The sequence below is a fragment of the Cladophialophora yegresii genome, assembly GCF_000585515.1.
Source record: "Cladophialophora yegresii CBS 114405 chromosome Unknown aczIN-supercont1.7, whole genome shotgun sequence".
Taxonomy (NCBI): Eukaryota; Fungi; Ascomycota; class Eurotiomycetes; order Chaetothyriales; family Herpotrichiellaceae; genus Cladophialophora; species Cladophialophora yegresii.
Window position 1 is genome coordinate 2,182,620 of NW_006913051.1, and position 20,504 is coordinate 2,203,123.

The 20,504-nt window shown below is 53.4% G+C and overlaps 8 protein-coding genes across 8 annotated transcripts; 5 read left to right on the top strand and 3 right to left on the bottom strand.

Annotated features, from left to right (window-relative positions):
• Positions 1–1,827: 1,827 nt before the first annotated feature.
• A1O7_09898 (uncharacterized protein) lies at positions 1,828–2,745 on the top strand (the record flags this gene model as incomplete). The annotated part of the gene is made up of 1 exon (XM_007763882.1): positions 1,828–2,745. The coding sequence occupies one exon, from the start codon at positions 1,828–1,830 to the stop codon at positions 2,743–2,745; it is 918 nt and encodes a 305-aa protein (XP_007762072.1).
• Positions 2,746–3,846: 1,101 nt separating this feature from the next.
• Positions 3,847–4,053, top strand: A1O7_09899 (cytosine deaminase; the record flags this gene model as incomplete). The annotated part of the gene is made up of 1 exon (XM_007763883.1): positions 3,847–4,053. One exon carries the CDS (start codon positions 3,847–3,849, stop codon positions 4,051–4,053), a length of 207 nt encoding a protein of 68 aa, XP_007762073.1.
• Positions 4,054–4,322: 269 nt separating this feature from the next.
• Positions 4,323–5,543, bottom strand: A1O7_09900 (uroporphyrinogen decarboxylase; the record flags this gene model as incomplete). The annotated part of the gene is made up of 3 exons (XM_007763884.1): positions 4,323–5,317; positions 5,392–5,433; positions 5,489–5,543. 3 exons carry the CDS (start codon positions 5,541–5,543, stop codon positions 4,323–4,325), a joined length of 1,092 nt encoding a protein of 363 aa, XP_007762074.1.
• A 530-nt stretch (positions 5,544–6,073) lies between these two features.
• A1O7_09901 (uncharacterized protein) lies at positions 6,074–7,868 on the bottom strand (the record flags this gene model as incomplete). Its single annotated transcript, XM_007763885.1, has 3 exons — positions 6,074–6,587; positions 6,639–7,370; positions 7,417–7,868. The coding sequence occupies 3 exons, from the start codon at positions 7,866–7,868 to the stop codon at positions 6,074–6,076; spliced, it is 1,698 nt and encodes a 565-aa protein (XP_007762075.1).
• Positions 7,869–8,243: 375 nt separating this feature from the next.
• A1O7_09902 (60S acidic ribosomal protein P0) lies at positions 8,244–9,348 on the top strand (the record flags this gene model as incomplete). Its single annotated transcript, XM_007763886.1, has 4 exons — positions 8,244–8,324; positions 8,378–8,540; positions 8,595–9,275; positions 9,326–9,348. The coding sequence occupies 4 exons, from the start codon at positions 8,244–8,246 to the stop codon at positions 9,346–9,348; spliced, it is 948 nt and encodes a 315-aa protein (XP_007762076.1).
• Positions 9,349–9,976: 628 nt separating this feature from the next.
• A1O7_09903 (uncharacterized protein) lies at positions 9,977–10,867 on the bottom strand (the record flags this gene model as incomplete). The annotated part of the gene is made up of 2 exons (XM_007763887.1): positions 9,977–10,277; positions 10,344–10,867. 2 exons carry the CDS (start codon positions 10,865–10,867, stop codon positions 9,977–9,979), a joined length of 825 nt encoding a protein of 274 aa, XP_007762077.1.
• Positions 10,868–11,777: 910 nt separating this feature from the next.
• On the top strand, positions 11,778–14,006 carry A1O7_09904 (uncharacterized protein; the record flags this gene model as incomplete). The annotated part of the gene is made up of 3 exons (XM_007763888.1): positions 11,778–11,868; positions 11,922–12,028; positions 12,087–14,006. 3 exons carry the CDS (start codon positions 11,778–11,780, stop codon positions 14,004–14,006), a joined length of 2,118 nt encoding a protein of 705 aa, XP_007762078.1.
• A 2,197-nt stretch (positions 14,007–16,203) lies between these two features.
• On the top strand, positions 16,204–20,112 carry A1O7_09905 (uncharacterized protein; the record flags this gene model as incomplete). Its single annotated transcript, XM_007763889.1, has 6 exons — positions 16,204–16,281; positions 16,336–16,366; positions 16,423–16,968; positions 17,024–19,423; positions 19,475–19,570; positions 19,622–20,112. 6 exons carry the CDS (start codon positions 16,204–16,206, stop codon positions 20,110–20,112), a joined length of 3,642 nt encoding a protein of 1,213 aa, XP_007762079.1.
• Between the last annotated feature and the right edge of the window lie 392 nt (positions 20,113–20,504).

A 20,504-nucleotide genomic window follows, 5' to 3' on the forward strand; every position in this document is an offset into this window, starting at 1 on the left:
TATCACGGGTAGAGGTGTGAGTACCGCCACAACCATCACCACCACGAGCACGGTCACTACTACAACTCGCGTCGAGGTCGCCCGATCTGTAACGGCGTACCCCCAGGCCGAGGCTGCCACGTCGCCACTGAATCGCACTGAGACTACCACCTCATCGCAGACAGAGTCGGAGTCAACCTCGGCCTCTACGTCGACCTCTTTTCATACCGCGCCTTCATCGGCCTCTAGCTCCACTTCTAGCTCGTCAGCCTCATCTCCAGGTCATGCGCCAGGAAATCCGTACTCTTACGATTCCGATCCGGACAACTATGAGTGGCCCAGCGAGAGTGAGACTGACAGTGAGAGTGAGAGTGGGAGCGACAGCGAGGATTACGATGAGAACGCCGATACCTACAGCACGGGATCCTGGTCCGGAAGGCATGTCTCCATGTTTAATCATTCCCTGGACGACGGTTTCGATGTCCTACTGGGATGATGACGCGAGGGTCTCTCAGGGGTAAGCCCGTCTCAGTCAGGGTACTAACCACCCCGTTTCAGATGAGGCGAGTCAACGCGCGGAGTGAACGAGCACCAGATGCCAGACACGTACACGTATGTGAGCACACTTCAAGGTAGGCAAATACGGAAGATTTAGAAACGATACTGCCCTGCAGGGACACCGAAAGAAGAACAGTTTACGGCCTCCATGGTATGTGTAGACTCATACTTCGGCTTTTCTCGGACCAGTAAGTTGGTCAGTAGATTGTATTATTTAGAAATGAAAAGTATCGTCAGTGATCAAAAATCCACACTAATTTCATGGGGAAATGTGATTTCGCGGCACGGGGGTGTGAGGACGAGGTTATCGAACCTGCATTTGAGGTCGGTACAACCCTGTAATTTACTGTCTGGAGGAGTATGCGAGTGAGTGCCAAAGTCGTCGTTCCGCTTCACCAGTAATCGCGAAAAGATTCGTTCATTTCACTGGGCCGCAGCGTTACATGGTGTCGAAGCTGAGGTTTGTTGTTGCTGGACGGGAAGTTCTCAGCTGGTATGCCAATCCGTCTGTTGGTCAAGGGGCGAGAGGCTTGCGTGCGGTTGATGGATGGCCTTGCAGCTCCGTCACAACGCACGCTCCTCCTGCGGGCTCCTGCTTTCCTGGAGCCACCAAGCGCTGGTCAGGGGAGGAAGATGTCCTTGGACTAGAGGGCGAGGGGTCAGCAGAGGTACTGGCACACTAAGTCGTACCGTAAGGCCACCGGCATGAGCATGCCGAGAACGGTCAAGAACGTTGTGGTCGTTGAGGGTTGTTGTACACAGTAGGTGCACGTCGTTTAGCGCCAGTGCCGGTTCCCCCCAGCAGGGGCCTCGGTCATCGGGTATGTACCGGCCCGCCAGTCACGGTAGAATAGATACCTCGTAGGTGTCCAGTCCAAAGTCACTCGTTTCGTGCATGGCGCGCTAAGCTTTCAGCTGGTGCTTAGTGGGAGCGTAGATACAACATGGCTCAGCCTGTTGCAGGTCGATACGTCAAAGCTTCCTCGTACAGTTTCTCCCATTTGAGCAAGGTCAGAGGTGCCAAGGGAAATCGTGGTACTCAAACGTTCACCAGAAGTTCAGAATGTCTTTCAGCTCCCTAGTGTACCTACATTTCTTCGCCTTAGAGGTATTGCAACTCTGTTAGCGCCACGAGCTGAACGGAGACCCATCGTCGATCTGAGTTTGGAGGACTATATAATTAACGAGCGCTCCAGCTGAGTGAACATGGTAGGTACCATTATCTCGAACGAGCAGGGACGCCCCAACGCCCATCATTTATCACTCTAACCTCAAAACACTGCCCGTACCATGACTAGCCTTCTCGCTCCAGGCGATTTCGCAGGCCTCAAGGACAGGTCCGTCCTGGTCACTGGCGGCGCGTCTGGCCTGGGACTCGAGACAGCGCGGCTCCTCGCCTCGAACGGTGCCTGCGTGACCGTTGCAGATGTCCAGCCTCCGCTCGACGACCTCGCCAAGGAAGGCCACCACGTCCAGTACGTCCACTGCGACGTCAGCGACTGGACAAGCCAAGTGGCCGCATTCAAGGCGGCGGTCGAGTTCTCGCCGACCAAGAGCCTCGACGCGGTCGCAACCTTTGCCGCCATCGATCCGCTGGAGAACCTCATCGACCAACAGAAGGCCATCAAAGATGTATCGCTGGACATTGACCCTGCACCCCCGTCTCTCCGAACACTCGACATCAACCTGAGGGGCTCCTACTATTCCGCGACACTCGCGTTGCACTATTTTCGCCTCGAGCCTCAGACCCCAGCCTCCTCACCTCCACGGACAAAGGCGCTGACATTCGTCTCCTCGCTGGCCGGGTACCTCGATGACGACCACAATATTGCCTACACGACCTCGAAATTTGGGACGAGAGGTCTGTTCCGTGCCCTGCGACGCCGCGCGAATGCGGACTTTACTCCCCCCGTTCGAGTCAATTTGATAGCACCATGGGCTATCAAGACGCCTATGACGGAGCCGCTCCTCAAGCTCATGCAGGAGTTGGGCGGATCCCTGCCGGCTATCACGTTCGCGAAGAAGGAGACGTGCGCCGAGGCGGTCGCGACATGTGTGGTCGACGAGGCGATTCATGGACGCGCCTTTGCCATCATGCCAGAAGGGGCGTTTGACATCAAGGATGATATCGAGGGCGGCTATGGTGGAGAGGAGTTGAAGGTCCTGATGAGCTGGAGAAAAGCTGCCGGTGATTTCCTGCAGGGTTGAGTGGCGAAGATGTCAACCTCGTCTGGCATGTTCATATAACAAGCTTCCGGGTTGACATGATAGTCTGGACCAAGCGACCATTCTTGTTGTTAACTACCCTCGCCGAATACAGAGTCGTGAGAAAGGAAAGCCGCATTCCATCCTAACTCACCACTATAAAGCACAGCTGTGGTCCCATCTACTCGTAGTTAGTACTCGGCACAGTATTCAGGCCGTATGTGTGTATATCGCCTCGGAGTAGTGCGAACACTTCGCCCACAAGGCTGCATATCCCCGCGGACTTCGGAGCCCAAAAACTCCTCCCACATACAGTATCTTTTCTACGTAGTATACAGCTTCCCCATCAGCTTCATTTTCTCAACCCAGTCCTACCTACTTACCTACTTACTTACCTACTACAGAGCACAAATACACAGTACAGACCTCTTACCTCTACTCTACTACATGCCACAGTAAAGTAGCTTCACCACTTCTCCTCTCCTTCCCATCCAATGTCCGAAACCGACCCCGGCTTCCTCGCGGCCGTCGAGGAAGCAAAGCAGGGCTTCGCAGAGGGGGGCGTTTCCATTGGTACGTACTCAATATCACACACACAGTGACTGCCCCTTCTGTCCTCTATCCAAGTCGACGAGCCATGCCCGGGCTATCATATAATGTCATGTCATGTGGTGGCTCGAACATCATCGTTGCCCCTCGCCGCTAACGAATCATAGGGGCATGTCTCGTGTCCAAGGACGGCAACATCCTCGGCCGTGGTCATAATATGCGTGTCCAGAAGGGGAGCGCCACTCTACATGTGAGTACTATCGAAGGGACCCTACCATAATTCCACCATCCATCACTGTACCGAGCCGATCCAGCGATCCACCGCACCTTCTCGCTTGCTTGCTTCACTCTTCCCTCTTCCCTGCCATCCTCAGCGGAACGAGGCGGACGAACAGCATATCACCGCCTAGGTCCCCGAGTCAATGAGGCGGTCATACATGTCTTGTGCGCGTGCGCCCTCGCCTTTGTCCGCGTCTCTAACATGTCGATGAGGCCGAAATCTCCGCTCTCGAAAACTCGGGCCGGCTCCCCGCGACCGCCTACGCGGGTGCAACCATGTACACGACCCTCTCGCCATGCGACATGTGCACGGGCGCGTGCATCCTCTACAAGGTCGCGAGGGTGGTGATTGGGGAGAACAAGAACTTCGTGGGGGGTGAGAAGTACCTCAAGGAACGGGGCGTCGAGGTCGTCGTCTTGGAGAGTCAGGAGTGTGTCGAGTTGATGGGGAGGTTTATTCGGGAGAAGCCTCGTGTGTGGTGAGTGAATGAGCTTGAGTTTGATTTCTTTTCGCGTCATCGTCTACGTATTTCTTTTTCGGCATGCACGGGACCCGTTCATTTGTGGTCATCATGAAATGCGTGGCCTCCAGTCTTTCTATTGGAGAAGCAAACATGCAGCACTTTTGGTCTTTGTATTGGAGAGGTAAAGGCTAACTCATTTCGATGCAGGAACGAGGACATCGGCGAGGAGTAACTAGACACATTATGCCCCTCAAAGCACCTGGCCCTTTCGCTGCATGGGGTTCCCTGTCAGGCTGTACATCGGTGGACTTCCTCAAAGAAGAACTTCAGGTCATCCGGATTCACACCGGGCGTAATCCCGTGTCCGAGGTTGACGATCCATCGTTGCTTCCCGCCCTCGAAGCCTCGCACCATGTTCTCCGCGACGTGGGTGATCGCCTCATGCGTGCCGTAGAGGACGCCCGGGTCGGCGTTCCCCTGGAGAGTCACGCGACCCTTTGCTATCCTGACGGCCTCTGCCGGATCGTGCAGCCAGTCGAGCCCAACCACGTCGTAGCCCGAGTCGCACAGTTCGTCCAACGCGTACCATGCGCCCTTGGCGAACACTACCATCGGAACCACGTCCTCCCCCATCTCGCGTAGCCGCTTGGGCAGATGTTCCGAGATATATCGTAACGACGGGAGAGAGAACTCTTTGAAGCTCGCCGGCGACAATTCCCCGGCCCATGAGTCAAACACTTGCACGATCTGCGCGCCCGCGGCAACCTGCAAGGCGAGGTATTCCACGCAGATTTCCGCCATCTTCTGCAGGAGCACTTTACTCTCCTCGCCATGCTTGTACACCCACGTCTTTGCCTCCTTGAACAACTTCGTCCCGCCGCCTTCGACCATGTAGCAGAGCAGTGTCCAGGGTGCGCCGCAGAAGCCAAACAAGGGCACCCTGCCCGCCAGCTTGTCCCGCGTCAGCGTGATAGCTTTGTAGACGTAGTCCAACTCCTTCTCTACGTCGACCTTTCTCTTGACAAGTTCCTGGTACTGTCCGTCTTGGGGGCTCCTCAGAGGGTTCGGAAATCTGGGTCCAACGCCGTCAATCATTTGCACCTCCATACCCATGGCTTGTGGAATCACGAGAATGTCGGAAAATATGATCGCTGCGTCGATAAGACCATCGTAGCGGTCGATGGGCTGGAGGGTCAATGTCGACGCGATCTCGGGAGATCGACAGCATTCGAAAAAGTTGTGCGTGCCTTTCGCCTTGTGGTATTCAGGGAGGTAACGGCCGGCTTTTGAGGTTGTTAGTCTGGGGTTGAGCACACGGCAGGGGAGCGGAGGCGAGGCACTGACCGCTACGGCGTACCTTGTCGCATCACCCATATTGGTGGTCGATCGACCTTCTCGCCTGAAAAATACTTTTAGTGACGATTGTTCTGTGTGGTGTTGCGTGCTAAACCGACCTCGTGCGGCGCGAAGAAGTCGATCATTCTTCAAGGGCGCAAAGTCTTTGGGCATGTTGGAGTCTCGCTTGAAGCAGACCTTCTCTCTAGGGGGCAGACAAGGTCATCAGCACAGCAATCGGAATGAGATGGTCAGTGTCAAATCAGCTTCGGAGGGGCTCAATGGGGGGCAATTTGATTGACCCGAATTTTAGCCGGTGACTCAGCCTTGCATAGGACAGTCTTCGAGCTGGACGGGGCCGTGCACCGAGCCGGGTGACAAAAACACTGGCATACCTAAATAATGGCAAGTAAAGACCAAGATTACTCTTCGTGACCACTCAGAATTTTGGGTGCTAGCTGATATATACAATTAGATAAGCCTACTCTACGCCTCATACGCTCGTGGTTAATCTGGTCTGACCACGAAAGTGTGTCGGTTTTTATGTCATCTGGCTCGGCACTTACATATGGTAGGCACGAATAGGTTGTACGAGTACTAATATGTAGGGTGAAGATTTGCATCTCTTCGTAGTGGAGGCCGGCTTAATGCGAGTGGAGATCTCTCCCTGCCCTCGACCAAGGCTGACCATCGGACATTATTGCCTATGCCTCCGGTGGAACAACCTCCTCCTCGCCCATTTCTTCTTGCTCGGCTTCCACGGCTGCCTGCCCTCTCTTCTTCCTCAGGTTTTCAAGCCCGTACAATATCTCCCCGGCCGGGCTAAAGTTGATATTGTCCTTGTCGTTCTGTGGTGTCTCCGATGGAAGATTGCCTTTCTCGACAGTTGAAGCTGTATCGTTTAATAGCATTGCCAGACTCGACCGCTCCCACCGCAACTCTGCCTCCGGCGACAATACCGCCTGGCTGCCTTCGACGCTTGTGTCATTGGGCAGGTTCGAGAACAATGCGAACGTCTCAAAGTAATCTGTTTTCGGTACTTCTTCAGGGTGAAGGATTTTCATCGACCCGGGCTTGTGGATGATATCAATACTGACGACAATTTCCCAGAGTGCTGGGCCCACACCAATATCGAGCACATTGCCTCCTACTGTCAGAGTCTGGTGGTGCTTCAACCGACCCTCATCAGTAAGGCTATAACTCAACACGATCGGGACACTGTAGCTCATGGTGAGGATGGATATGTCACGAGCCTGGAGTAGCACTTACCCTTCGAGAGCGGCGAGGAGCAAATGTGGAGGTCGCGTAGACCTCGGTGAGTGTCCCGAGACAGTGTGGTGGATCGGCCAGATATTGGACACGACTAGGTGATCTAGGGATCGCTCTCCCTGCTCCAAACCGAGACACCTGACGATGTCTTGTTTGACATCACCCTTGAATAGCTCTTCGTCAAGCAATTGCCCAGTCTGCCAGCGATACACCTTCAGAGAAGGTTCGCCGCTGCCCGCCACAAGTAGTTCCGGGTTCCATGGCACGATACACAGTTTGCTCACAAATTCATGATGACCTAGACAATAGTTCTCGATGATGTGCGCTTGCCTAACTCCTCGGGAGACTCGAATGTGTTCGTCTCGATCTGCTGTTAGGATGTACTGGCGAGTCTTGAGGCCGATGGGGATTTCAGTAATGGCAACGTCTGTCAACAAAGAGACGTGACCTAACAGCAATTTGTGTTCGAACTGAGGGCCTACTCTCTTGGATTGAGGTGCCTTTTGTAGTCGCTGCTGCTTCAGTGCTTCGAGGTTACCCTTTGTATGCACGGTTAACTCTGTAGCGGAAGGAGAGAAAGGTCTTCGTTGGTGATCGTCTCTGGGAGCTGGCGGAGTCCAGTCGTCTGTAGGATGAAGTGGCAGCAAATAGACGTCTCCAAACTTGTCCCCAACCAGGATGTTTTTCTCATCTGGTGTCAGGACGACTGAACATATCCGTTTTGGCATCGACCTGTATCGCCTCAGCGTAAGACCTTGCAAGAGTGGACGCGACTCACCTCCGGCTTTTCAGATCCAAGATTCCTCCTAACTGTACATCCAATACTGTGACTGATTTGTCCTCGCTCGTGACACTAATAACCGTCTTTCCGTTGCTGGTGACAACGATATGAGAGACGTTCGGTAGCGTAGTATGTTCTACCTTGGGTTTCCGCCGCTCACCCTTCTTTCTCTCCGAGATGATCTCGATTGATTCCTCGGACTCCTCTCGCGGGAGCTCTACAAGGGCGTCTCCATCGAGCTTCTGTCGCTTCGCTGGCCGACTGGTGTCACCATTGGCTGTGGTGTCATTCTGGTTCTGCTTCTTCTGGGAGGGCGGCCACTGACCCAGTAATGAACCATCTTTGAGATCGAACGTAGAGATCAATGGCCCGGAGGCTGCCAGGAGGAAAGGTTGTCGGTCTTCCACCGGCTGGACGCAGCACAGCGTTTGAAATGGAGCAGCCACCATTTCAGGGACATCCAAAAGGTGTTGGTACAGAACAGAACCTCAGCAATCTCATGCACCTGGGACAGCCTTCAGGATCCCTTTCATGCTCCTTGTCAGGTTTAGTACTATCAGGAACCCACCAGACCTGTTGGGATCGTCAAGGAAACAATGTCACGTAATTATGAGAGGTGCTCCAAGCCCCGAAGTATCACAGCCACGAACCCCCGAAGTGCTCCACCGTAACCGCCAAGAGACGCCTTAGGTAAGCTGCGAAGCTCGCACATTACAGATTTGGCTCTCGAGAGTTTGAACTTTAGAAGTGCACGCATCGAACACTTCCAACCCATCCATCTTACAGTTTGCCCTTAAATATCCTAACTTCAACCCTAAGAAGTCATGGGGGGCAAATCAGGCACCAAAGCTATCTACTTTGACAAGCTCAAGGGCTTGCTCGATGAGTACAAGTCAATCTTCATCGTACGTACCTTAGCCGAGTTGTTGCAGAAGCGGCGCATTAACAGTTCCACCAGGTCAGCGTCGACAATGTCTCGTCCCAGCAGATGCACGAGATCCGCAGTAACCTGCGAGGCGAAGCAGTCGTGCTGATGGGAAAGAACACCATGGTTCGAAGAGCGCTCAAGGGTTTTATCGCCGAAAGCCCCGAGTACGAACGTCTCCTGCCTCATGTCAAAGGTTCGCATAGCTAGAAGAGGGAAAGAGAAGACCATAATAATCTGACCTTGGCAGGCAATGTTGGCTTCATCTTCACAAATGGAGACCTGAAGGCCACTCGCGACAAAATTCTTTCGAACCGGGTTGCCGCTCCTGCGCGCGCTGGTGCTGTTGCACCTGCCGATGTCTACGTTCCAGCTGGAAACACTGGCATGGAACCCGGCAAGACCTCCTTCTTCCAGGCCCTCGGTGTCCCTACCAAGATCGCCCGTGGTACCATCGAAATTACCACAGATCTCAAGTTGGTCGAGGCTGGCGCGAAGGTCGGGGCTTCCGAAGCTACCCTGCTCAACATGTTGAACATCTCTCCTTTTACCTACGGCATGAAGGTGCAACAAGTGTACGAGGAGGGCAACTCGTTCTCGCCAGACGTGTTGGATATTGAGGAAAGCCAGTTGCTGAAGGCACTCACCTCGGCTATCGCGACCATCACCACCATCTCACTTGCCGCCAACTATCCTACCCTGCCCTCGATCATCCACAGCTTGATCAATGGCTACAAGAAGGTCATCTCTGCTGCTATCCCGATCGACTACGAGTGGGAAGCAATCCATGAGCTCAAGGATCGTATTGCCAATCCTGACGCCTATGCTGCTGCTGCTCCTGCGGCGGCTGCGGCTACGACAGAGGAGGCCGCCCCTGCGGCAGCCAAGGAAGAGGAAAAGGAAGAGGAGAAGGAAGAGTCCGAGGATGAGGGTAAGTTCGATTCCTACCCCATAGATACAAAGGTCGCTGACATGTGCCAGGCTTCGGTGGTCTCTTCGACTAAGTGCAATGTTGAACATGCAATCGCGCATCAGGATTTCGAGGCCTTGCCAGCTAAATCGGTAGACAGACGACATAGCTGTAATGACATGAGATGCCTATCACACCGATCATACCACCTGCCGACTGTGACCAGCGGTACGCTTCCTCAGACATCAATCTGTAAGCCCGACCTTTCCTTCACTACCTCAAAGAGATTTCTTGTATGATGATCAATTTTTAACCCCGAGTACTTCGTTCAATGAAGAACAAAACTACGCAACAACACTCTAATTTTTTACTGACTTCCTATCCTTCTGCTGACCTCGACTACGCCTCTGGTTCAGACCATCGCTAACTCCTCGAAAGGCTGTAGGATAGTCACTGTGTCTCACAGAGCCGCTTGGGCCTTCATTTCCACCGCATAAGCCACGCATAAAGGCAGTTTGGATGACTCGCAATCTCAGAGGGGTCTTTCTTCTGTGAATGCACCGCGCTTAAGTACAGTGACCAAGTCTTAGCTGACTTCTGCGCTTGTTCCATGTTGTTACATACCATGCCACGCCTGCTGCTTTCTTAAAGGTCCCATTGCTAACGGAGTCCATGCATTGTTGAGTCCTGAAGATGCGCTGAGGATGATTGCCTTTTTCCGTCTAGCCCACAAACTCTTTCGCCTTCTTGTCTCCCTGTACGGCCACCTGTTTTTCCTCTCCCTGCATCTGCAGTAACTCTGAGTCTGACACCATACTGCTTGAGCTCTTCTCAACTGAACCTTCAACGTCTTGCTTGGGCTTCTCCCAGCTCTCTTTGTACTGGCTCCAAAGGTCGTCCACAGATAGGCCAAAGATACCCTTCCAGAACTTGTCCTCATGATATCTGTGCCTTCTCATCATTTCGTTCATGTAACTGACAGTCCCTGTCCCTCGCTTCTCTTCGAGCCACTCGAGGAACCAGCTGCTACGCCGTTAGCATCTAGATTCAGACCTGTTTAAGTCACTACCGGTAGCGAGGAATCCTTACGCTGTCTTCTGATAGCCCTCGTCCCACTTGTGCCCTCTGTTCTCGGGTGCCCGGTTCCAATGGGGCGGCGACAGGCCCGCTTTCAGTCGAACAAAGTCGGCAATACCTTCGACTAGACCGCCTGGTGCTGTCCCTTGGCAGTTGCCTTGAAAGCAATGCACCATCTCATGAGTGATGACTCCAGCCAGCTCATGCCGTAGACCGGCTGAATTCCTAGAAAGCACACCTTGGACGTAGTCGAGGGACAGATGGATTTCTTTGTGCAGGTCATCCAGCGGCAGGCCCGTGGTGTAGGCCACTCCGCTCATTGAGCGTAGAACTACAGTTACCGATCTTACTCGTGGGATGTCGTCGGGGCCATAAGGCCGGTACAGCCAGGCGACTACGTGTTCAATGGCGCGAACGAGGTATAGACCACCGTCCAGAGAGCTGCTGGCCACTTGTGCTGCCGGATGACTGACGTCGTCGATGTGAAGCCGTAACACTGGCTTGTGACGCAGCTGCGGAGGTATGATGGGAGCCATGTTTGCTGATGAGCGAGCCTCAGCGGGTTTTCAAGCCCGACAACCGTCGGCAACGGACACGCTGGAGTTCTGTGACGCCTTTGGTACCTATCAAAGAGGGGACGTTCGATTGGTCGGCAGACTCCTGCCGTCAACGAGGCTTTGCAAGACGGTTCCAGGTGGATTTGAATTAAGCCTTGTGCTGCAAACTGATGAGGATCGGCCAGGCTGCGGTGGGCTTTCCAGTGAAGTAACCGTCGACTGCGTGTGGTTCAGCCAATAACCGCGAGGTCGCGTCCTGATTGGCGACAGCTCCACCACACCCGGCTGACTTGCGCTCAATCAAAACACTGACCCTCAACAACACAACACCAAGTGTGCTCTCCTCCCCACCACATAGAGGATTCTCCAGCCACGCACCGCATCAACAACAACAGCGGAAGACCTTCCACATAAGGTCCGTGGTTCGCAAAAGGCGTCCAAGCGGAGTCATCAGGTGAGCGAAAATTTTCGTCTTCATAAGCCGCCTCTGCTCTTGTTTCCTTCCTTCCCACACTCAACTCCAGATTCCATCTCGCAGAACCTGTTTCTGCGCAACTTTGCACAATCAAGCACATCGAATCCGCTGTGTCTCATCAATCGACTCTTCTCACTGTTGCAAACACGTCACTGCTTTTCATCTCCCACATATCCCTTGTAAAAGACATTATGGGTGTCTTACAAGCGACTCGCCGACATGGCGTTCTTTCGCAACCGTATGCCTTCTAATCTGCTGTTCCATTCTGCGTCCGCGTTCAATTTACTGATAGGCGCGTGAACAGTCGGTATTACAACTACCAGGACCGTTGAAAACACCTTCAAGAAAATCGACGCAGCTCTCCCAGTTGCTGGCAAGGCCATCTACTTCGCCGTTGCAGGCGCCAGAGCCAGAATGCTCGGCAAAACCTACCAAGATGTGCTCAATTTATTGCAATACGAGTACACTCTTCCAGAAACCGAGGAAAGCTGGAAGAAACGTCAAGGTGAGCCTCTAAAGCGCGATAGCTGAAACTTCTCGAAGCTGATAGCAGTGCAGATTTGCTCGCCGAACTCTCTGATTACTTTGAGAAACGCAAGGAGAACAGCGCCCTTCCAAACGATCTTATCCAGAAGGTCAAAGCTGTCTTGCCCCACATCCTGACTGTGAGTACTTCAACCTTTCAGAAGATGTTCTCTTCACTGGCTAACAGCATCTTCTCAGACTGCCGGCTCTGAGCGTACCACGCTGTCTGGTCAAGCCTGTCGAGCCCTCTCAAACATTGTGAAGAACCTGGAAAGTCACCTCCAGCCCCACCTCGACCTTCTCCTTCCAAGCCTCATTACTGTCTGCGGCTCTACCAAGACCGTCAATCAGAAAAACGCCAATGATGTGATTGTCAACCTCTGCAAACATGCTGGCTACAGCTCACGCCTCTTCTACCATGTCTGCGCCGCATTCAAAGACAGCCGCGTTCCTCCCCGCACTTATGCTCCAGAATGGCTCAACATCCTTCTACAGACGTATCGCGCTCAAATGGACCGTGACAGAGATGGTGGTCTTGCTGGTACTGCCATCTTTCAGGGGCTCACTGACGGACAAGTCAAAGTCCGGGAGAATAGCCGCGCCGTATTCTGGACATACCACAAATACGATGTCTCGGGTGCTCGCATGATCATGGGCGGCCTCAATTCTCACGCACAAAAGGCTCTGCAGGCTGATCCACACAACCCAGACAAAGCCACTGCTAGTGCTGCCAAACCTGCTGTCGCCCCCAGACCAAAGTCTGCTCTTGCCAGCATCAAAGCTCAGAACAAAGAACGTATGGCTCAATCTCAAGAGGTCCAGAAACCACAAAAACCTCATAATCCCAGCGATGAACTCAGTTCACTCAAGTCAGCAGACTTCAAGCTGTTTGGCAGCATCGAAGTCGACGACGGCAAAAAGCCGAGTGGCCTGCTGTCCGCGCCAGTCAGGAGACGTATCGTTGCCACACCCATGGCCTCCTCTAGCAATGCCAATGTCCAACGGCCTGAGTCCCGTGGCAGAGTGGGACCACCAGCCGCCGCTGTTGCCAAAGATATCGGGATCAAAAGCGCCCCCGAACCCCTACCCGGCTCTAGCTGGGACACCATCAAATCAAACAAGTTGGCCGCAGACAGCCTCCCAACCTCCAGCTGGGAGAGCCTCAAGTCTGAGGGCAAAGAGAACGTAATGGCAATCCGATCAAAGAAGAAGCGGTCGCCACGGCGCTCGCCGGAGCACGACCGTCTCGCGTCCGAGAAGAAGACTCTGGCGATGGCTATCGAGTCTCTGCGCCGCAAGAGTCTCGACGCTCTTGGCTGGCGCAGACTTAAGAAGTTGCTCGAAGAAAATCCTGGTGTTTTAATCACCAAGCAAGCACAGTTCAATGAACTGTTTGAACTTCTCATCACCAACGTGGCCAATCTGGACATGATCGCGGAATCCAGAGACAAGCGACTCACCAACTACAATCACCCTGCATATCATACACACACGATGCTCGTCTGCTTGATGCACCTGCAAGACCAATATCCCCAGTGGCCCGAGCCACAGCCTGGCATGACCTTGTCTGCACTACTCATTGCCAGATGCAACTTCAGCTCCAGTTATGAGTCTGTTCTGACAGCTGTCGACGAGGGAGCACTTTACCTCTGCAACCGCTGCAATACCCTTCTTCCTACAATCGACGCCGTCCTCGATATTCTTCAGACAGTCGAGCGCATCATTGCATCAAATGATCCTATTGTTACCCCCACGTCGACCGACACTATATTTTTCAACAGCCTTCAGTCTCTGGCTTCCGACTTTGGCCCTGAAAAGCCTCGTTTCGCCAACAGACTCCCTATTGTTATGGACTTCGGCTTGAAGATCATCAACCAGCTGCTCTACCGGCTCGAGCAAAGCGGCGAGTCCCTCTACGAGATCCAAGAAGACCGCCTGGCCGGGTACGCAACATACCTTCTCGCCACATACAACTCTATCATTAAACGCGGCGTCATGAACTTCTGCATCAGTCTTCATGCCGTCGTCAAGCCAGAAAAAAGATTCTACAACTACTTCAAAAAGGAGTCGGACAAGAACTTGATTCATTATTATGTTGATATCGCTGGATCGCCGTGAGTGGGCACATTGTTACTGGGGAGCGTTCCGTCCACAGGGCCGTTGTATTGTATCATTAGCATCATGAAGAATGTCGTCGCTAACGTGTGACGAGACCATGGTTGGCATTGGAAAGGACCCCAGTCTTCATGACATTACTGTATGAAATGGCGTTCGGGATAGATGGGCTGTGATAATGCAATGAATAGAAAGCTTTCAAAATGACCCATGTTCCCTCTTGCCGTCCCGCCTGTGTTGACCCTTCAAGCCCACATTATATACTGCCGCGAACGCGAATTTGGCCCAGGCTCCTCCCTTCCACGGAGATACAGGGAAAGAAACCTAGCCAGGCACACGTGCAAAACTGCGTTGCGACATCCTTCACAGCCCTCCCGGAACTAAACACGAAAATGGCGGGTCACGTCTAAGAAGCACCGATCAGGGTCAAGGAGCTGTCACAATCTGGTAGCTGAGTTTGATGCTCGTTCCGCTCTGTCTTTCTTGTTGTTCCATGAGCGCTACAGTACTTGAATGCTGCTCGATCCCATCGGCGCATTTGGCTCTCATGGTTAAACTACTCCGTACTGTGCCGCTATGGTGTCCTCTAGGCACCTTGGCCCGTATGGGGGACCTTGGCGCCGCGCTCTTGGTGGTGCGCCGACAGCCCCCTCTGATAATGACATGGATTTCTGGCATTCACTGTGTACACGTTGCATGGAAAAGCTCCGAGTCTCACCAAACACAAAGACCACCCTGTGTGGTAAGAGCCTTGAGGGCCAGGCTGAAGCCAGGGGCTACGCCAAGTGAAACGTCACGGCAGATTTCTGCATGGGGCCTTCAGCAATCTGCGACGTCGGCGCCACGAGCTGATGGCCAGAAGAGGCCTGTCACCGCCAGAACCGTAATTCGGAGATGACGGGAGCGAGCTGGGCTTTTTAGACTGGTAAGAGAAGGAAAGATCATGCAGACAACTATGCAGACTACCTATCGGAGCGGGTGTCTTATTCTATTATCGTGTAGTCGACCATCGTGTCAAGAAAGAAGTTTTCTTCGATGGGAGGCGTATTCGCATCGCATGAGCATGAATCGAGGTGGGTAACCATCAGAGGAGGATCGCGTCCAGCATCTGGCATCAAACCCCTGAATAGAATTCGGGTTCTGGCTGTGTTCATGCCAGGCTGCTCAGTCATTGGAGCGATGGCTGAAAATGCTCCCTCTGGCGGTCGCTGGCTTCTCCATGGTTCGAGTCAATCGGGCGGAACTAGAATGACAACAGTTTAGCTGCAGTGAGGGCCCCTTGGAGAGATGCAGCCCACTTGGGCCATGTGAGCCCTCACTCGCTCGATTGCCTCTGTTAGGCCCGACGGCGGAGCCCCGGGCGTGACGAGCTTTAACTAAACAGGCACCGTTAGTCTCTCCTGATGAGGCGTGTGAGGCATCATCGACTACCGTACGGAGTTATCCAGACCCTGACTGCGAAGTGAGCCTTTCCTCATCTCGAAGACACCGTCTCAGCAGAGTTGAGCACGAATAGCAACATCTCAACCACCACCACCACCACCACCCGCCGCTTATCGCTCTTTCCACAACAGCAGGCTGACAGCAACAATCAATCCTTCCATGCGCCTTTGTCCTCCATAACCGCCCTAATCACCCGCTGCGCACTGCAGTGTCATCCTCTGGCTCTCAAATGACTTTCCCTCGAGCGTTTGACCTGACGTGAAGCGTCACCAAGCCCGAGCGTCTGCGCAACCACACCCTAGTCCGGCCATTTAAGCACGAGCTGACAACCACGATCCTTTCTCGAAAACTTGATCACGTTCATTTCCTCCTCCGACTCCCGTACGACAACTAAAAGACAACCATAGAACGATATCGTCCGGCTCCATTCTGCTGTGGCCGACTCGCGACACGCAGTCCACAGCGCAACTACACCAAATCAGCGCAGCATCAATCGGCAGCTAGATTTTGTCCCGATTCAGTGTTTCAGCTGCAGGCCAGCCAGCACACGACAATCGACGATCGATCAGAGCAATCATTGTCCTTCAGCTGTGCGATGTACACGACTTCGCGGCCATAGTCTTCAAAAGTGGGATAATTGATGCAGTCGCTACAAATAGTGGCAACAAACGGCGTTGGATTCCGTTTGCACATACTCCGACCGCATGTGGACATAGTGCCACACGCCGTGAGCTAGAGGGATATAATGGCCACTGCGATGGAATCTCCTCTAGCCTTCCCCGACTCTCCCATGGAGCCAGACGAATCCGCCTATCCTTGCAAAGGTTGTGGACAGGTGAGCCTTTCCCTACCACATAGTGCAGACCGATGCTGACAATCCCCCTTGGAGATACTTGAGGAAGGCAAGGCGTTTGAGCTAGGTAGGGTCTTCCATTCCATTTCCTCTCGACTCAACATGAACACTGATGGGTTACAGCTGGCAATAGATGGCACATCAACTGTTTCCGCTGCAATACGTGTAGCACCCTCCTCGACTCCAACGCCAACCTCCTTCTCCTCGGAGACGGCTCGCTGATATGTAACAACTGCACCTACAGCTGCAGCAACTGCGGAAACAAGATTGAGGATCTTGCCATATTGACCGGTGATCAGGCCTTCTGTGCCAACTGTTTCAAGTGCCGCAACTGCAAGAGGAAGATTGAAAACCTGCGATATGCGCGGACGTCGCAGGGCATTTTCTGCATGGACTGCCACGAAGCTCTGATGGCTAGGAGACGGAAGAGGTCTGCTAAAAGCAGTCGCACCAAATCGGGTAACAACGTGCAAGACAAAGCTTTGCCCGCAATTCCGCCTCCAGAGGCCAGGAGCACCGCCTATATTCCGGAAAACCAGTCGTCTCCTTTCCTTGAAGTCTATGGCGAGACGCCTACAGCCGGTGTGCCTTCAGTGGGTAAGACAATCAGTGAATTGCAAGCAGACCCAGACTCGAGGCCATCCACCTCGGATCAGAATGCTGCGAGCGGTAAGCACCCGATCCCCGTTGCCCGAAACTCGTCTTCTAATCTGACCTATTGTAGACATGCTCACGTTACCCTCCACGACCTTCCGTAATAACAGACATTCGATGATGTCGCAGCGGTCAGACCTGTTAGGCGGTGGTGGTGAAGAATTCCTGATACCTCTCGCCTTTGACCCTACACCCCAGCCTGCCGTCCAGACGCCCGGCTCTTCACACCCGGTCAAACAGAAATCTGTCGATGGGACACCCACAGACTATTTCACAAGCAAGTCCACAACCCCGGTCGCTCAAGCGCCTCTCACCAAGTCGAACACATCGAGTCCTCACATCGCCTATCAAGAGAAAGGTCGTCTGCCTTCGAGAGAGGTACTCGAACAAGGTCGCAGGAGCGGAAATCTGAGCCGATCTGGTTCTGCGGCTGCTCCGCCCTACGTGCCCGCCGAGTCTTTGGACAACCAGAAGTCAGAAAAGTCACCTCGGCTGTCGCAAATTGGGCGCACCAACGAGGTGCAACAGAATGACAAGTTCAGGCTCGAGGCAGCGCCGAAAACCAAAAAATTCTCGACCTCGACGTCGAGTGCGCGCTCAGAGCGATCTACTCCACGGGCCGACGTGTTGGCGGACCCTATCGAGCAGTTCGCCTCCGCCCTCAAGCCCTTGTCTGTCCCGGACGTCGGCTCGCCATCAGATCGCGGCTACTCGACGCCTGGAATGTCCAACGAGTCGAGTCCAGCTTTCAGCGCCTCCAATGTGTCTCCCGAACCCGCGCTCCTGCCTGCGGCTTCTATACTGCAGAGCTTGCCCAAACGAGGTGACTCTTTGGACAGTGCCAAGCGCAACCAAACAATACCCAGAAAAGAATTGAGCGCGGCGGCCAATATCCCTTCTGCCACCGGAGTCCCTGTGAATGGTGCTTCCACCACGCCGAAAGCGCCGTTCAACTTAGCAAAGGCAAATGGTGGAAAAGTTATCTCTGGTCCCATCGGTTCTCCAAATTCCAAGAGCATATTCGATACAGCAGACAGCTCGACGATACAAGACTTTCATAGTGCCGGTAGCGCTGGCAAGGCCAATGAGTCTTTCATCGACCCACGGATTCCCCCTATGCCACCCGCCGATCACTCGAGGGTGCGAAATGAATCCTTCAGCACGCTTCAATCCGAAAACCAACGATATTTGGAAGGCTCGAAATCCCCTGGCCTTCCCAGATATTCTGCCGGCGGAGATTTCAGTATGGACGAGGACATGGCGCGGATAATGTCTGGTGAAGAACCAAGTCCTGCCGAATCGTTTCTTCGAAGGGTTTCGAACTCTGTCCGCCACGGCCGCAGCTACAGTGACAGGACTGGACGACTCTCGAAAGACCGGTGGCCTCGCTCGCCTGCTCTTCCAGGACCATCTATTGCACAGGAAATTAGTAGTCCCAGCAGTGCATCTCCGGAACATCGCGACGAACTTGCTTGGTTCAAGAATGAGCTTCGACGAGAGCGGCAGAAGACAGTTGAGCGGGAGAAGCGGATAGCCGAGCTCGAGATACAGCTCGACTCGGCCGATTTCAAGCAGGTGAATGTCGAACTAAAAGAGAAGAGATCCACGATGGTGGTGCTCGATACACAAAAAGAAATTGTGATCAGAGAACTGGAGGTGCTGACCGAGCATCTGGCTGCTGCGAAACACAGCGGCGAGCCTTTTGATTTGGGGAAGATGAGTAACACAGTACTTCGCGACTTCGCTGAGGCGCTCGAGAAGTTGAGGACGTCATTCGCGCCTCAGATCGAAGCATCCATCCAGAAGCGAAATGATCTGGTGGATGAGATTGCCAACCTGACTCAGATGAAGGACAAGAGTTTCATGGAGTTTGAACAATTATCTTCCAAAAACGCCCAGTTGGCCGAGCTCAACAACCAGCTGGTCCACCAAATACAAGGGTTGTACAAGGCCAATTCAGGTGCCCAAGAACAGCAGAAGTCGACCATGAACGGGTTGGGAATCTACTCTCATCACAAGGAGAAGTCGCAGTTGTCTTTCGACTCGAGGGACACCTTGCGCAACGTGTCGACTGACTTGACCACCATCGATTCGGCAACTACCTTACAAGGCGAGGCTGAGCCGGTGACTGTCATACAAGGGCCTCAAATGGTAAACATCAGGCCTAAGAAGTTCGACTGGAGAAAGGGTCAGAAGGTCGCCAAAGGGGTCACGAAAGGCCTGAAAGGTGCTTTCTCCTCGACGCAGCAGAGCTATAGTAGAGACCTGCAGTTTGCCGAGACAGGAGCCTATGGCGCGACAGCTACGCTTGGTCAGGAGTACTCGAACTTGCCAAAGAACAATCCGGAGCCACTCAAGCAGGGTGGTTTCGGCTTCTTCAGCAGCCAGAAGACAGCCCCAAGACAGAATGGGCTCTATGCGCAACAAGCCAACGCCAGTACACCGTCTTTGCTGGCTGACGCTGGTGCACGTAAGTCTCCTCGCGCTTCCGTCGTCGTGCGCCTGCTAACCCAAGAGACAGAGTTGTTTGGCTCTGAACTTGAGCAACGCGCCGAATTTGAGAAGACCACCGTTCCTGCGATTGTGAAGCGGTGCGTCGAAGAGGTGGAGTCACGCGGTAAGTATACGGAAGATCGCCATGTGGACCGGCATGGCTAACAAATCATAGGCATGGATGTCGAAGGCATCTATCGCAAGTCTGGTGGCAATTCGCAAGTACAACAAGTCAAAGACTGGTTTGAGAATCCCACGAAAGACTTCGACATATCTGACCCGGACCTGGATATTCACGCGGTTACTTCTGGACTGAAGCAGTATTTCCGGCGACTCCCGACTCCACTCATCACGTACGATGTGTATGATAAGCTGCTCGATACAACGTCCATTGAAGACAGAGGATCAAGAGTTGAGGCCATGCAACGGGCTCTGGGCGACTTACCTAGAGTTCACTACGAAACTTTGGAATATCTGATCGGACATCTTGCACGGGTGGTGTTGCAAGAGAAAGAGAACCTCATGACGAGCATGAACATTGCCGTGGTGTTTGCGCCGACGATCATGCGGCCTGAGAGCGTCAATCGCGAGCTTAGCGACACCAAGATGAAGAACGACGCGGTGATGTGGCTGGTCGAGAACAGTGACAGAATATTTGGCAAGTGAAGAACGGTTGGGAGCATTGAATAGGAATCCTTGGATTGGGCTGATCTGCATGTCGGAAGCGGGGGTTTTCTGGCTGCCCCTTCATGATCAACGACACTTGTTTGGGAGTGTATCGAGCCATTTCAGCCTGGCGTCCCTTCGGAAGAATGAGTTTTGTGAGATTAACGGCAGACTATCACTAGGATTTGCGATTGTCTGTCTGGGATTGGCACGGACTGGGGGCGGGCCTTTGTGAAGCGGTGCTGTATCTGTCACTTGGAGAGAGGTTCTTAAAGCGTAAGGAGTGGAAAGGGCGACGACAGGACTCGGGGAACTCCGGGCCACACATTTCAGGCTGTGGTGATCTAATGACCATGGTTGGAAAGGAGATAATTGAAGACTTGAAGATGCTC